This window comes from Scophthalmus maximus, chromosome 21 (genome assembly GCF_022379125.1).
Source record: "Scophthalmus maximus strain ysfricsl-2021 chromosome 21, ASM2237912v1, whole genome shotgun sequence".
Taxonomy (NCBI): Eukaryota; Metazoa; Chordata; class Actinopteri; order Pleuronectiformes; family Scophthalmidae; genus Scophthalmus; species Scophthalmus maximus.
In genome coordinates this window covers 3122792-3138788 of record NC_061535.1, presented here as the reverse complement: position 1 = coordinate 3138788, position 15997 = coordinate 3122792, and the positions used below count along the sequence as shown (strand labels likewise).

The following is a 15997-nucleotide window of genomic DNA, read 5'->3' as shown; positions in this document are numbered from 1 at the left end:
CTCGTGCTTAGCATAAAAAAACCTACTGATTCAAATATTTGTAACTCGGAGTCTTTGCAGCTTTCCATTTATACCATTATGTGTTTATATTTAAGGTTTCAAAGGAAAGTCGAAGCCCAACCTGTTGAAGCAGGAGACCAGCAGCCTGGCGTGTGGCCTGCGCATCCTGTTTCGCATGTACACAGATGAGAGCCGCCAAGACGCCTGGGCAGAGGTCCAGAGACGACTTCTCAAGTAAGAACCCAAACATGTATCAGAGCCGTAACACTCTCCTGATATGGCTCTGACACTCATTACCCAGTTGACCTTCAGTTCTCCTCCACCTGTAGCCCAAGCTGCCCACAGTTAACGACTGTAGTGCACAGATTAGCATTTCCCCATGACCACCACATTAGCAAGCAGAGTGTCAACTCCCTAATCAGGTTGAACTGTGATCGTTGGGTGGGTGCGTAATGGGTTGCTGTTATAGCTCGGCTCATTTTCCTCCCACTAGTGACGCTGTCAGCATTTCTTTACAATATCTCATCATTTTTATTTTCAACAGGTTTGATGTTACTATCTACAGTCAGTTACTCGTGGCAAGGGCACAGCGTCGGCACATCTCACATTCTCTGAATTGGATGCCATGTGCTGTATAGATTCAAAGGAACCAGCGCACTGATCTTCGATTGTTCAGTCAGCACTGATGTCATCATTGCGTCTCAAAAAACAGCCGTCGCCCCATTTCTCTCCCTGCCTCAACCTGATATTGATGATGATGAAGTCAAGATAAAGCGGTGTCATCGCCTGTCTCTCAGGATGAGGAGGAGGAAGGGTGGTGCCTGCATGTAGGACTGGCTCAGAAATCCTAATTCACTGAGACGCTGTTAATGTGGTGTCATGTCAGTATTTTGTGTTTCTTCCATATTCTTCAGGCACACCTCTTTCAGAATCTCACATCTAAAAACACACACATACACACTCTCGCACACTCAGACTTATTTGTTTATCAGGGGCAATGCACATCACACATTTCAGCTCGATTAGTTCAGGGTGCAAGGCAGATTTGGGAGGCGATTGGATCCCAGAGATCGGAGTGTGGAGGAGGGATGGGAGGAAGAAGAGAGAGGAGGGAGATCGGCCACTAACAGATGGCGTTGATGTCAGCTGAGGGTCGCCGGGTCAGAGAGGAAACGTCAGAGGTTGCATCAGTTTTCCTCAGGCCTAAAACTTTGAAGAAAAAATGTCTAATTGTTTTCACAATCGCCTCAGTCAGCGGCTTTATTTAGCAGCTACTGAGCGAAAACCATCTTTATCATCCTCCCCTCTGCAATTCTTCATGTGATGAGGAAGACAGAGAAGCAGATGCAGGGGCTGTTTTTTTTTAGTCTTTCCTTCCTTCCTAAAATCCATTTTGTGTCAGTTAAATGTTCTCCCAGTGTATAAATATATGTGTTTCTTTCTCTCCCTCTTGTGTGTGTGTGTGTGTGTGTGTGTGTGTGTGTGTGTGTGTGTGTGTGTGTGTGTGTGTGTGTGTGTGTGTGTGTGTGTGTGTGTGTGTGTGTGTGTGTGTGTGTGTGTGTGTGTGTGTGTGTGTGTGTGTGTGTGTGTGTGTGTGTGTGTGTGTGTCTCATAGTGTGTGCAGTGAGGCTGTAGTGTACTTCTTGGCCCTGACCTCAGAGAGCCACAGAGAGGCCTGGACCAACCTACTGCTGCTCTTCCTCACCAAGGTGCTAAAGATCAGCGATGAGAGGGTAAGGAGCCGAAAAACGCTAGGTGACAAATTTTCCTGACCACTGTGTCTGTGCGTGTGCGTGAGAGCCTGTGCACACATACCAGATAATTCACAACTAGGTCTGATATCCAAAAATAAGATATGAGGCAGAGTTGTGAGCCATCCTGTTGGCCAGACACCAGCTGAAATGGAATAATTGATGGAGTGGATGCTGAATCAGGAAGACGGAAACCGTGGATGTCTTAAGTAGAAGTATTTATTATAAGAGCTCAATATTGAGGAGACTTCCGGTTCGCTACACAGATCAACAGGTTCACAGTGTTCAACATCCCAAGATAGTCTGCCCATTGTTGTATACTAAGTAGCAATGATGTGAAGATGTATTGAAGAGAAGTCCGCCAACACCGTCTTGATTGTATATAAAGGTTTATTACAAAAAGACCAGCATCGATTACAAGCACTGCAGAACTTGGAGAGTGTCCGGCCAAAAGGACAACCCTCCCGACACTTCTTGGGGGTTACATTTATAGGCCCATTGTTGGCTTGAGAAGGAACATCTGGTTCGAATCAAGTTATGCTATGTGAGACGTGGAACTATCAGGGCCAAGAAAAGGAGTGGTAAGGGTCCTCAGAAGACCCCTTGCATAACATTCCAAAGTAAGAGATGTAAGCACATATTCTCCTCTTATTCCATATATGGACAAAAAGACACTACACCATCCCTGGTCTCTGTAGTGTATTTAGCTTTGAGTAATGTCGTCATCTCCCCGCGATTATGACACATCGAGTGAGACATCAGCTGCTCAATGATTGTTTCGGCTTGCCATAGATAAGATGACCTCGCTTGGTGCCTCAAAAGACTCATCTGAGGAGTTTCTCAGGGAGGATAGACGAAAATTCCTCAACAACAAGCAAAACAATTATAGAATAGAATAAAAAAGATCTTTATTGTCATTGAAACAACGAAAGTGTGTTAAATTACATTTAAATACATGTTGTCTGTTGGTGTTTTCAACCAGCCTATTAAGGAGATTTAAATACATAAATGTGTAACTTGTTCTTCTCTCTTCCTTTTAGTTCAAGGCCCATGCATCCAGGTACTACCCTCTGCTCTGCGAGATCATGCAGTTTGACCTGATCCCCGAGCTGCGGGCGGTTCTACGAAAGTTCTACCTGCGGATCGGCCTTGTGTTCAACATTGCACAGCAGCCGAAGCCCGAAGCTGAACCCGAGCCTCAGCTGCCGCATGCAGAGCAAGAAGCCGACGCGGAGGTGGGAGAGGAGGCCGGGGAGGAGTCCCAGTGATGCTGCACCACACACAGCCTGGAAGACGGAGCTCCGCCGAGGCCTCGGACCTGTGCGACCGGGACGCGTCACCTCGACGGCCTCCGCACGTCTTCTGTCCAAACATTTGGCCTAAATAGCTGATCGTCAATCAGCCGGTCTGCTAACATCCACCCGCACCCTTAACCCCTGTCACCACACACACACACACACAAACACGCCTAAACACACCAACAAGCCCAGACGGAGTACAATACATCACAATAAAAACAGTAATGTCTCGTACAAGGTGTAGTGATGATGCCTTCTCTGGATTAAACTACTGATAAACAGCTGACAGTCACCCATATCTCTGATCTGCTCAGAGGGAATATATATTTCAGAAAAACTTGTGCTTCTTACTGTATATTTAAAATCGTAAAGGATGAATGGTTTCAAACGACATGCAAAAAGACATATTCAGTAACTATGAAATGTGACGTTTGTCACACCTTGATAGTCGGGGTCTTTCTGTCTGCACCTCAGATGGCTAATATTAGTATCCATAGCCTCTTGGATGAAACTAGTTGTACAGATCTGCCGCTATGTAATATAATCTTATAACACTAGATTTCATTTATTTTTCTTTATTTTAATTTTCTTCTTCTTCTCCTCCTATGGATTTGCTGCACTTGATCTTTTTTTTTTTAATGCACTGGAGATTTTACTTTTGTGATAATTTATTTGACTGTACCATCTCGTGCAGATTGTCCTACACAGTACGATTTGTATCGGAACAAGACCACGGAAAAGTGAAAGGTTAAATTATTCCATTTTCTATGTTCGTAGGTCCGTAACGGAGATAGACGATAACTGGGTTTCGTAAACTGGAAAGACGAGAGGGCAACCTGACGCTAGCTGCTTTTAAGTCACTAGTCTGTTTCATGTTTGACTTTAGTTTTCACCCTTGTGTACAAATCAAAAAGTTGATAATATATTTAATGTTTTCTTTTTTTTTCCTTTGGTTTGGGGGAAGGTTATGTGTATAGAGAAAATGACAAAACGTTAGCTGAGCTTCAAGTATGAATGGGATGCGTTTCTGCTGATGGATGTAGAAAACTAAAATGTATATGATACAGCAATGTAAAGTTTTCTATGTTGCAAAAAAGATTATGTACAACTTTCTGTACGATACATCATCTGGCATCCTAATCAGATTCTAGGTCAATAAAGTTTTTGAACTTGGTTGTTGATTTGAAAAGAGGAATCATTGACTTCTAATGGCTAGCTCTTTATTTTTCTGCATTAATAATCAGCCAGGACGAAATTAAAATTGTTTTTATTATAAAATAGACTCTCAGTATTAATTTAAAAACTAAAATAGCAACACAAAAATGTACAGTGCATATGTTTATGATACATTCACATGTATGAAGCGTTCATGGGCTAAATCGGAGCAGTTCATTCTGTATTGCAAACTAAAGTCTGCTCTTTTCCTGGAGAGGGAAACAAACGACTTTGCTCTAATCTAACAGACATGGATATTTATTATTAGCAAATTCTGATAACTAATAAGACTTTGAAGATACAAATTTTGTGAACAACCATTAACAACCTCCACCCGGACACACAGGAGAGGGAGGTTGGCGAGTGTCAGCCGGTGACAAACTACGTGATGTGGTGCGTGAGCCGCTGCGGCGCATCCATCCTGCTGTGTGGCCTCTCTCTACAGGCCGAGCGTCTGAGAGCAGCCGAGGTGCCCGGTCGCAGCCAGGCCTCTGTGGCAATGGTCTCCATGGAGACGCGCCTCTCCAGGGCAGAACGCAGAGACAAGACGTCCACTTCATCATCAGACAGCCTCTCTGGAGAGGACAGTGGAAGGACATTACAGCAGGTTTGAAATTCAAACTTTGTACACATGTAATACGTATTTTTTTATGTTTTGGGGTTATCAGCTTCCCTGTTCCCCTTTTTCTTTTTGTTCTTTGATCATTTGTCTTTTATAAAAGTTCCTGACAGAGCAAAGGCATGTAGAGTAGTTTCACGTCACCTGATTTGCAGTCGTGTTCACCGGTGTACGAGACTCGTCGCCCGGGGCTGTGCTGGTCGTGGCCTCCGACCTCAGGCTCACCGCTCGATGACTTCACAGGCCGAGCGTCTGGCTGGATGTCACGCTCCCTCTGATTCGCGGAAATCTGTCGATGGTGTAAAGTTAGAAAAACGAAGGGGACGCGAGTGATTCAACAGTGAACGCATCAAATCCAGGTCTACGGCGTCGTACGTCACAGTCGTGTCTCCTCCGTGGGGGCGTCCTCCCCTGGCGCTCTGCTGAGGGCTGAGGGGGTCTCCGCTGAGGAACATCTTCACCGCTGTAAACATCTGACAGAGCCGACAGCCAGTCATCATCACACACAAAGCTCTTTACAGAGTGAAGTGTAATATGAAAACGATGAAAATCAGTCCATTCAGCAAAAATATTTCAAACTGTTTTTTTTGTTTAACTCCCTTCCTGCACTAAGCTTTTTTAATAATTTCTATTCTGCCATCACTCCCAGACGCCTGGCGCCGAGCTATCGCCACCCTGCAGCTGCCACGAGCACCTTGCACCCTGCTGTTGGCGACAGCTGCGACACGGACGAGAGCTGGCGTGTGCCACGGTGTGAGCCTGGCACAGGGACAAAGAGGTACATGAACCTGGCACGGAGACAGATGGCGTGTGGCATTGTGAAGGCTGCATGTAGCTGACCCCCCCCAATGCCATGTCACCTTTTATGTAAAACATCTGGAGCCTTAGAAGAAGAAGAAGAGCCACATGGTTTTCTGCTTGAAAAGAAAAGAGGAACGTGTTTTGCCAGACTTACCAATAAAAGCATTCTCAGATGGCAACATGGAGTTTCTGCGGACGAGACGCCCGGGTTTTTTTCTCTGGAGAAAAGATAGAAAAAATTAAAAAGGGCAACGGTGAAACACATCCTCTTAACAATAAGCCGAGCAAGTCCGACTCATCTGACCCCGTCGGAATGAAAATGCATTGTTAATGTATGATGTGATGACCACTCACAGAAAGATAACGCCACAGTTGCTGGTCCAAAAAGTCTGTAGAGAAAGACGGAGCAATTAGTGAAAGAACTTTTATGAGGAGTGTGTGAGTGTGTGTGTGTGTGTGTGTGTGTGTGTGTGTGTGTGTGTGTGTGTGTGTGTGTGTGTGTGTGTGTGTGTGTGTGTGAGTGTGTGTGTGTGTGTGTGTGTGTCTGCTCGCTGACCGTGGTCCTCTTCCCTCCTCATGAGCCTGACTTTGCGCTGCTGTTCTCGTAGGAGTGCCTGCTGTTGGATGTCCAGACTCTGTGCGTCAGTGGGGGGGTCGGGGTACACGTGAAGGACCTCCTCCCGAGATGCTGAGTCTGACATGGAAGGGAAAAGGTGAGAAGAGGGGGTTGTATTGTTCGACCGATGCTGCACAACAGTCGCATTAGGTTGGTGATAAAGAATAAGAAAGGTCGAGGTCAGGAAGAGAAGAAGAGTGATGGTATTAAAAGATTTGTGTGTGTCTTCCCTAGTGTCTCCCTCCGCAGCAGTTTCACAGCCTGGCTTTCCTGCTTCATCCCATCAGGGTTCGTCTACAGGCGATGGATCTACTGCAGCTTTTAAAATGTAAGGTTCCATTTCTGTGGTTTATTCCGCTCGTCATAAAACTAGCATCTCTCCCTGTTTTGTTGGTTTTACAAGCTGCAGCTCCTTGTGTGTGTCTTTCAGACCGCCGGCCGCATTAGCTCGGCCTGGAAACGCATCCAGAGCCGTCCCCTCTAAAGCATTTAAGACCTCACTGATCATGTCCCCTTGTCGTTGCATCAACACCATAAGTTCTGATGTATTATAATTACAGGTAATTGTACTATGGCTGCACAAGGACTTCCTCAAAGATGGACGAGTGGGTTGTTTGAGTGTAGAAGTGTTTTTCCTTACCCCTGTATTTGAGCTGGTTGAAATCCCTGATGTTTTGCATGTTCACACGTGCAGCGACAGAGTGACTTGTCGCAGTGGGCGGCTGCTCGTCTTCCTGGCGCGCCGATTCAAAGTCCTCAGCTCTGGGTCGTCTCCTGGGCCTGAGCAACGGAGGGGAACCGCACTTAAACTAGAGCAACTAACCTCTAAGAAACATGCAAGTGTCTTTCCGAAAAATGTGGCAAATAAGGGAACATAATCCTGGATGCTTTCACATTGTGCACAGTGACTAACACGTCCAGATCCATTTCTTATATTGTAACAAATCCATAGATGGTTCTTTGGGATTTTTGATTTCTTCATTTTCTTCTTTGTGTTTCTGTTCTTTTTAAAAATCTTTTCCACATGTTTTGTTTTAGCAATACCAGATGTATGTTTTGGAAGGGAAAAAAGGATTGTCCATATGGGTTTGCATGACACAGATATAATAACATCTGTACAGTATGTATGTGACCAAAGAAAAGCAATGGAACTGTCATCAGTTCAAAGGCATCAGACGTCTCAGATCATTTGCGGTGAGTTCATTTGAATAAACCATAAGCAGAGAGTTTGAAAGCGGCTTGTAAATGCATCAATCCTTTTTGCAGGTGGGATTTTTTACAATATATGCGTCGAGAGGCAACAACATGTACTGGTGAAGCAAGATCCTGACTCCCTATTAGATCGTGCACTGCTGCTGACCCTGCTGAACTTGCAAGGTGATGACAGATGGAAAAAGAAAAATGATTTTCCTGTTGGGGATTGTACCAATATATATTATGTTATACTGGTGTAATGAGTCGCTGAAACAAATCTTAACGGAGATTAGCCGATGGAGCCAATTTGACCTGGGTCACTTTCATTAGTCCAGAGCACGAGAAAGCCCTAGGACCAGGAATAGCAAATCAAAATTGCCATTTCGCGAGACAGAATTAGTATTGTGTCTTCACATTGTGCATTAGGGTGAAATCGGACCTGAAGGAGGAAGATCACATCTAATAGTTTTTTATAAATTATTAATTTCTAGCCTGGGAAAAAAAAAAGGTGATGGAATCACATCACATCACCCTCTGCTGCTCAGGGGCGTCTGACCTTATTACCTGACGGGCGGGATGTAGAGACTCTCCTGTCGATCTGTTCGGCCCATCTGAACCTCCAGTTGTTCCTGCTCCTTCCTCAGGTACCGGCGGAGGGCTGACAGCTCTCGGATCACTCCATGGTGACCATCTAAAGCAAGAAGGGGCAGTGAGATGTGGGGGCGGAGAGCCAAGGACGGGAACTATAAAGTGGTAGTTTATGCTTTACGAGCAGCCATGGATTGGATTTTATTTTTAGGGAGGCTGGCAGACAGAGAAAGACAGACCCACCCTGTGGCTGGGGCGTTTTCACAGGGACCGGTCGGCCGTGTGGCGCCGACACCGAGCGCTCCTGTTGTGGAAATTGGGGACATTTCAAAAAACTTTTTTACCCATAGATTTACACCATGACGGCCTTGATGTCAAAATATCCACATCAATCAGTCACTGAGTGATTGACTCACACTCCTGGGGGAGACTTGGCTCACGACAGAGGACGGTCTGGATGCCGCAGGGTTCGTCTGCTTCGTCTGCAGGGCTGGTACAGGAGGAGATGGCTCTCTCTGCTTGAATTCATGAGCAAGAATCACACTTCTTGACAGAGACATTCAATGAAAATGTAAGCTGCTGCCGTACCAACGTCTTCTCGGGCTCACCGTACCTCATAAGTCAAAGGCGCTGTTTCCTCCTCCCTGTCCCTGCTGCTCTGAGGATATTTCTTCTCAGTCTCTTGTTCCTGCCTCGCCTTCTTGTCCTCCTCCTGCCGACGTGTTGCAGGCTCTCTGATCCTACTTTGGTTCTCCAGCTGCGGAAAACGCAAAGACAAACGTCTCCCTCACTAACGAATCAGTCCCGAAACCCCACGCACACTGCAAGGAAGGAGGGAGGAATGATGAAGTGCTCTTGGTCAAAGGGATGAACTCCTCACCACGATCTTCGTCTGCTTCCTTTCCTCCTCCTGGTACCTCTGCTGCATGCGAGTCCTCTCCTCCGACACCCTCTTCTCCTCCACCTCCTCCTCCATCGCCTGTCTCACTCTCTCGTCCGCCTGCTTTCTTTTGTGTTCCTCTATCTGTTGGCGTTGGCGTCGACACGCTAAAGTTACACCGACAATTCACTGACACATTAAAGTGGTTGTAAAAAAGATTCACATTTGGCCGGGACCCACCTGTTGTTTCAGGGCTTCTTTGTATTTCTCCTGCACGTTGAGCTGCGGGGGAGTCGGCTGATCGTTCAACGCTGCAAGGATAAGTGAGACAGGAAGTGACTTATCCATCTCTTGAGGAAGGGCACTGAGTACAGCACACACACATGCACAGGGTACACAGAATAAACTGGACGACACATGACTTTGCCCAGAGAGACACAACACTATACCTGACAGTCGGTGGGAGACGGGGGCCCTGGCTTCACCTCCAGCAGAGTCTCCGTTGACTGTCCGCTCGCTGCTCTTGAACCCAGGGTTCCTGCGGGACTCCTCGCTGATCCTGCGCAATTGTTTCAAGTCACCTGAGAGCACAGATGCATTTATGAGTAACTAAACATGCTGCATATGTGTCGTCGTCATCTTCATGAGGAGGAGAAAGGCCAACTTACTAAAAAGGTTGCCCTCTTGGTCTTTAATCGGAGCGCCACCGCCGCTTCTCCCCCAGGGGTTGTACGCCTTCATCTGGGCCTCGAACTTGGCGTCGTATTGCTCCTTCTCTTCTTTCTCTCGTGTTCTACGCTCCTCTCTCTCTTTGATCTGGACACAAGGGGTGGCAGAAAAAAAGTGAATGCACTCTCAGAGACCCCCCCCGCCCCCGCCCGCTGTCCCCGTTGACATACTGGAGTGCAAAGTTTGTGTTTGTCCGCTGGTCTTGCAACTGGATACATTTCTTTGCCCCATGACTCCACCACGATCTACTTCCTAGCCGTCAAAATATTGAGGTCTGCCCTTAAAAATGTGTTCATGTCTCCTGTCGCAGCAATCATCAGTAGTCAGCTGTTGCAAATGAAAGCTCCGGGTCTGTTTGTGGTGATGAGATACATATCAATGCACCTGATGTGGTACTGTACCTGCTGCCTGAGTGCTTCCTGATAGCTGATCGCACTCTCCCTCTTCTGCTTGGACTTGTCAACAGGAAGCTCTCCAACACGCAGCGGAGACATCATGCTGATCTGCTGCTCCGTTGCTCTGAAGGCAGGACGGGCAGTGTGACAAAAGATAAGAAAGCATGTGTACAAGAAATACCAACAAACAGTCATGTTGCAGCGAGGGGGCCATCTTCTGGAAGAGAGAAGAACTTTTCCACGACCATTTACAAAGGTAAACGCTGACACACTCCGCAGATTGATTTTTCAATTTCAAGAATAGACAGTTACACACACATATCAAAACGGTCTAAACCACTGAATTTATCATCTGAATGAACAAACATTCTACTGCAAACATCAGAGTGTTGGGATGGACACTGACACTGACTCGCTGTGGTGACCGGGTCTGAGAGCAGCGGGTTTGTGAGGAGGGCTCCGGAGATTCCCAGGCGGCTGCACCCTCCCAGGCAGAACATCTAGTGGAGAATGATACAAAAACACTAAGAGTGTAATCACACACTATTCAACAGCTATCTGCTGCCACCCGGTGCCAGCTTTCCTTTCCAACAGTAAACCAAAAAAAACCAAACTCAGATCAGGCCAGAAATTTGGCAGTGTCACTCTCATGGCAATGAATGTAACCAAACGGAGCAGCTGGATGAAGTCAGATCCATCTGGTTCTGCTGAGCTCGTATCCAATAAACTGTGTGTATCCCCCGCCCCAGTAATAAAATCAGTTCTGCTGTAAAACTGAGATTTATGAACTGCTTTGCCTAGTCCTCTTGGCCATTGATATGGTGATAAAGTGGCACCATAATAGATGGTGATTCTCCACAGAGAGGTCTGGGAGTTTACTGAATCACTCCCATTTAAACTGAAAGTGACAGATACTGCTGGTAAGTCACTTCATGACCATGAAAACACTAGAAACGGCAACGACTGTACACTGAACCAGTATTACTACACATACGGTTATACTTCACATAACTGCTGTCCATTTTCCATAGAATAATGTAGCACTGTAAGTGGTTTTTTTCAACCTCCGAGCAGCCGCTGGTTTTTATTCAAACGACTTGCAAAGAGTTGGACCTTGCTGGAGATGCAGTCGCTGATCCATCACAGTGAACATAATATCTGTTTTTATTATTGTTAATACGTTAATATGCTTTCGGTTTGTCAGTCGACAGCACTTAAAACCCACATTGCAATTCAGACTTGATACTTGACAGTGAAATTAAACCTGTGGCTGTCTGCTATATAGCAAAGCACCTTTCAAAAGTACCAAAAGCTACAGCAGTGCTTTCAAGCAGAATGAAAAGGATCTTCAGTAAAAGACAAAAGAGCAAATCTATTTTAAAGTAATATTTTTTTTGTAAAAAACAAAAAGTAAAATGTAAAACAATACTCTGATAGTGAGGAGGATCCGGATCCGACGGATGTCTTGTCCCGTAGTAGTAATAGGCATCATCATATGGGGTCCTGTAATCATCAGTTACAGTGGGAGGTATTGGAGGAGGAGCACCTGCAACCCTGGGGGGAAAAGAAATCTCAGAAACTACAATGAATTAAGAGCAGGATTGTTAATTTCACTCATGTATGGGAACACAGAGCAGCAATGAACTACCTGGGGACGGCCACCTCTCCAAGCATGTTGTAGAAGTCCCTGTGGTAGTCCTCATTGAAGGGACCTCTCTGTTCTGTAGTTTCAGTGGGTCTATCATCCATCCCGAGCGCGTAGGGAACGCCTCGTTGCCGATTTACAGCCCCGAACTGCTTGATTCGGTCGGGCTGAGGAGGTGACGCGTCGATGCAAAAGACAACCATAGAAAGGAACGTGACAAGGTTATTGAGAAAACTTCAAAAGATGAGGTGTTGCTCATTGTGCCATCACATCCCTCATCATCATCATCATCATCATCATAATCCATGACAGAGATAAATAGTGAAATGAGTTTACTGAGCCACTGTCGGAAAGACAAATGCAGGACAGTGATGAACGTGATGGTTGTGTTGTGTTGTGTCGTTCTGCTCACCGTCTTTTCAGGGTCTGTGGCTCCAGTAGCTGCGACCCTCAGCTCAAGTTTCTTCTCCCTGAAAACAAAGACTATTGCAAATCACCGCCTCTCTTTTCTGTCTCGTTGACTCTTGATGTGCCGGCTGAAACACGACTCTAAAGAAATAGTTTGTTTAGTGGATACAGTCCTTACCTAATCTTGTTCCTCTGCTCCTCTGCAATTTGTTTCAGAAGCTCCTGCTTATACTGTTCTTTCCTCATCTGGGAGGCGGCCTGCTCCTCTCCCGTTGCCCCTGCAGAGTCATGGACAAATGACGACGCTGAAGAACAGATTTTTCAAGCGACGAATTCCATCTGCAAGTCAATGTGTGTCCAAAAGTATTGTGTAATAAGACAGGTATTTACCAATTAGGAGTCCAGTAGCAAACTCAGCTTTGTCCCTGCTGGTGGGATGGATGGGTCTTGCAGCCGGACTCGTGCTGAACACAGACACACAGACAGAACCAGACACTCACAAGATACACATATATAAGAGTAACCGCACAGTTTGATTGCAGAGCTTTCTGGTCCAGAGGGTGAGGCCTCGTTCTCCAATCAGTCCAACTCCTCTGGTGGAAGCGGGGAGCTGAGCCAATGACGGCCCCCCGATCACCGCCCCTCACATTAACAACGTACCAGTCAGCAGCTCGACTTAATGACATAAACCGGACACAATGAAATGCAACAGCACATGAGAGAAGTTCTGAGGAGCGATAACTAAGTATGGCAGCGATAATCAATACCTTCCTGGTGTTGCGGTTACCCTGTATTGGCTCATTCCATCAGTAGATTATTGATTGAAAAAATGCACGTGACCTTCCAGGGGGATACTATTGGCTCTCCACTTCTGTGTGTGAAAACTGTTGTTGTCTAGGATCATTCATAGAAATGAATCTTGCTTACTCAGATTTCCAAAACCAATCATAGTTGTTCAGATCTTGAACACCAGGGGCCTCCACTTCCTTTATGTCCTGAGGAGCTCTGCTATAGAGAGAGACAGGTGAAACTATATTACTATATTGGCCCCTAATCTATGGAAGTAGAAGAATACCAGTTGCTGAAAATCACACAAAGGGAAAAAAAAGCTCCACCTGTTGTCTCTGTGTTCTCTCCTACTCCTCTCCTCTTTGACATCGGCCTCTGGAGTGTTTCTGCCCTTTCTCCTCCGGCGTCCAAACTCCAGCTCCTCCTCTTTGTCTGTGATCGGCTCCTCCTCGGAGCTATAGGGCTCCGTCGGTCTGTAAATGAGCCAACGCCGCCGCTGCCGCCGATGGCTTGGGTCCCAAGTCCCTGGGCTCTTCACGCCGTCCACTGCCTCGGTCAGAGTGGCGGCGTCTCTCCTGGACGCGGGGCGCTCCCTGTAAGGAGGGAGTGTGTTGGTGTGGGTGTAGAGGGCGGTCGGGGGAGGAGCTGGAGTAGAAGTGTGTACAGCATCTGAAGATTGAACCTGTTCAGGCAGAAAGTGTGGAAAAACATTGATTTGAAAAGCACTTTATAACAAGGTGCCACAAAAGTTTAACAGCACAAAGCGTGTCTTTTGGTCAGAAAGTAGAAATGCTTTTATTGCAACAACGTATCTATCAATGTGCACTGTGTTGTTGTTGATGTTGTTGTTTGACTATTCTCATTACCTTGGACGTGACAGGAGGTGCTCCCCTCTTCAACCTTCCGATTTGACCTTTTTCCTGGAGGAAGAGGTTGTATTCTTTTTTTCTCTCCTCTCTCAGCTTTTCCTGTGAGAGACACAAATACGGCCTAAGTCCATAAAGCAACCAGTTCATCCAGGCAGGGCGCCAGCTGCATATTTCAAACACTGTGGTAGAATCTGAGTGATTAATAAAAATATTATGTTTGAAAATAAGACAAACTTACTGTGTCTTTCAAATATTATAATCCGTGAGTCCAAACTCCCCATATACCACACACAAAATTCTTACACAATTAAAACATTTTAATAAAAAGATAAAGTTGGCAAATGACATGTATTACAGTTATAACGAACAGCTTTTTTTATCTGTTTCATGAAGTCAACATTGCAGAATGGTCTGAAATTTCTTGCAACATTGACAGCATTAGGAAGTATTAATACGATGATCTTCATATAATGAAGTTCCAGTTTATCCAACCCAGGTGGGACTTGAACCCACAATCCCCAGCTCCGGAGGCTGATACCTTATCCATTAGGCCACTGGGTCACATATGACTTCATATCCTAACATGTATCTGTATGTAAACAGAGACGGTTGCCATGGAACATGAAGCACTGTATGATCAGCTTTTTAGTATCAGCTATAGATGAGGTACTGCAGATTGTCATGTCCGTTGGTGCTTATGAAAAACTCTTGATGCAACTATTTCTGAGTTGCCACTCTTACCAAAGCCAGAGAAAAAAATGTCTATACACAGCTATTGTCCTCCATAGAAAATAATAATATTGTGGAGAGACTCAGTCACACTAAAATACAGTCACACCTTAGCTGAGGTCTTCTCATCAATCGGTAGGGAGAGACCCTGTGGTTGTGGGTGAGGTCCATTCGTTTTCATATCCTTTTTCTGGGGGAATCGTAGGGCAACAAAGGACAGGGTGGTGAGTCAGCAAAATGCAACAAAATCATTCATTTTTCCAAATGCATCGTCAGACCTGGGTGACATAGTGTTTGTAGTCCGACTGAAGTTCCTGCTGAAGTTTCAGTTTTTTCCTCTCATAGTCTGTTCCCAGCAGCGAACTAATGCCCAACCCTGAAAATCAGAGAATATACAGGGTAACGCATAAATTGTATTATGAATATTTAAAGAATGCAACCTGTTTTCACTTCCAGAGGCTTGCACTATACCTCTGTCTGCATTGGGGTTTATTCCCTGTATTGCTGATGCTGGAGGCATGTTTGAAGTGTTATTTATATCAGCAGCTCTTCACTGTGGAGAACATTTAGATTCGTTTAAAACACCAATATGCTCATTAACAATCATAAAGGTGTTTCAAAGCGTAGATATTCTACCTACCTCTATTTGCATGTATGATATATCTTCGTGTGTCCTCTAAATGTCCTCGAAAAACGTCCAATCTGCATCTATTTCCATGAACAGCCAACGAGGAAATCACTGAAATCGACATGGGAAATAATGGCTAATTTAAATTTTAAAAAGTCGTTTGCCTGTTTAAATGCTGAGCTATAACTCTAGCTATAACTATAAATCATAAAAAATAGAATTGTATACAGTATACTGCTCGTATTTAAATCATTTGCGGACCAAAACCTGGCAAATGGTCTTGTTTAGACTGTCGGCGAGGCGGAAAGCATCATTCCGTTGCCAGGGGCAACTTATGACACAAAAGGTCCTCCAAGGAGAGGCGAACTAATTACCTAGCAAACACAAAGGCCGAAAACAACAAAACATGTATCTGAAACACTTCAAATCCGCAAACGGTTGTGACATTAGTAATATTTAAAGCTGCTTGTTAAAATGGTTTGGACGACACGTGTGTGAAGTCAAGTTAAACGACACTAGTGATCATGTACCAACTAGTCTTCGTAGCCCATCGAGCCTCGCCTCGTCCAGAAGAATTTAGTTCCGTTGTTGACCATTCAGTGCCGTCATGTAGATTCTCCCCTCCAGAAGCACAGTGCGGGAAGCTTGAGAGCAAAAACAACCCGTCTTTTTCAATTCTAGCCATAATAGACTGGTTCTTACAAGCGTACTTGTATTTCTGAAAGGCGCCGCTAGGTGGCAGTGTGTCCCCAGCGGTTGGTTGACGTGCTCTCAAGACTGAACCATCTTTCCTCTTCGAGAGGGGTGGTTGTACTCTTAACGCTGCTAAACACGGAAGAAACC

At 45.4% G+C, this 15997-nt stretch overlaps 2 protein-coding genes and 1 non-coding gene across 5 annotated transcripts in view; 1 reads left to right on the top strand and 2 right to left on the bottom strand.

Moving 5' to 3' along the window:
* The window catches only part of arfgef1 (ADP-ribosylation factor guanine nucleotide-exchange factor 1 (brefeldin A-inhibited)), a 47818-nt gene extending 43596 nt beyond the window's left edge, over positions 1-4222 (top strand). For both annotated transcript variants that reach the window (XM_035619873.2, XM_035619870.2), the window contains 3 exons: positions 96-234; positions 1616-1733; positions 2792-4222. In XM_035619873.2, the coding sequence (XP_035475766.1) occupies positions 96-234; positions 1616-1733; positions 2792-3019 (485 nt within the window). In that variant the 3' untranslated portion in view covers positions 3020-4222. The remainder of the gene's footprint in view (positions 1-95; positions 235-1615; positions 1734-2791) is intronic.
* Positions 4223-4299: 77 nt separating this feature from the next.
* On the bottom strand, positions 4300-15996 carry LOC118291558 (centrosome and spindle pole-associated protein 1). Of its 2 annotated transcripts, none has more exons than XM_047329983.1 (30): positions 15685-15996; positions 15167-15265; positions 14998-15079; positions 14805-14902; positions 14636-14716; positions 13795-13896; positions 13255-13610; positions 13067-13147; positions 12530-12603; positions 12318-12417; positions 12144-12201; positions 11735-11898; positions 11516-11640; positions 10493-10586; positions 10093-10210; positions 9631-9778; positions 9412-9543; positions 9203-9273; positions 8963-9106; positions 8696-8839; positions 8499-8600; positions 8326-8386; positions 8059-8185; positions 6941-7080; positions 6241-6378; positions 6039-6073; positions 5839-5902; positions 5259-5356; positions 5028-5172; positions 4300-4839 (listed from the first exon to the last, which is right to left on the bottom strand). In XM_047329983.1, exons 3-30 carry the CDS (start codon positions 15044-15046, stop codon positions 4646-4648), a joined length of 3243 nt encoding a protein of 1080 aa, XP_047185939.1. In that variant the 5' UTR covers positions 15047-15079; positions 15167-15265; positions 15685-15996; the 3' UTR covers positions 4300-4645. The 2 variants fall into 2 exon arrangements, with proteins under 2 accessions (XP_047185939.1, XP_047185940.1); XM_047329984.1 differs by having other exon boundaries at positions 10499-10586.
* trnar-ccg lies at positions 14286-14358 on the bottom strand. Its single transcript has one exon. It is a non-coding gene; the product is annotated as a tRNA-Arg (tRNA).
* Position 15997: the final 1 nt, after the last annotated feature.

Excerpts from the sequence above, each read along its gene's own strand:
- LOC118291558 (XM_047329983.1), bottom strand. The coding sequence starts at position 15,046 with ATGCCTCCAGCATCAGCAATACAGGGAATAAACCCCAATGCAGACAGA. Across the intron at positions 8,601-8,695 it reads CAGCGCCTTTGACTTATGAG|CAGAGAGAGCCATCTCCTCC; the intron begins GTACGGTGAGCC and ends CATGAATTCAAG. Across the intron at positions 6,379-6,940 it reads CAACCAGCTCAAATACAGGG|ACTCAGCATCTCGGGAGGAG; the intron begins GTAAGGAAAAAC and ends CTTCCATGTCAG.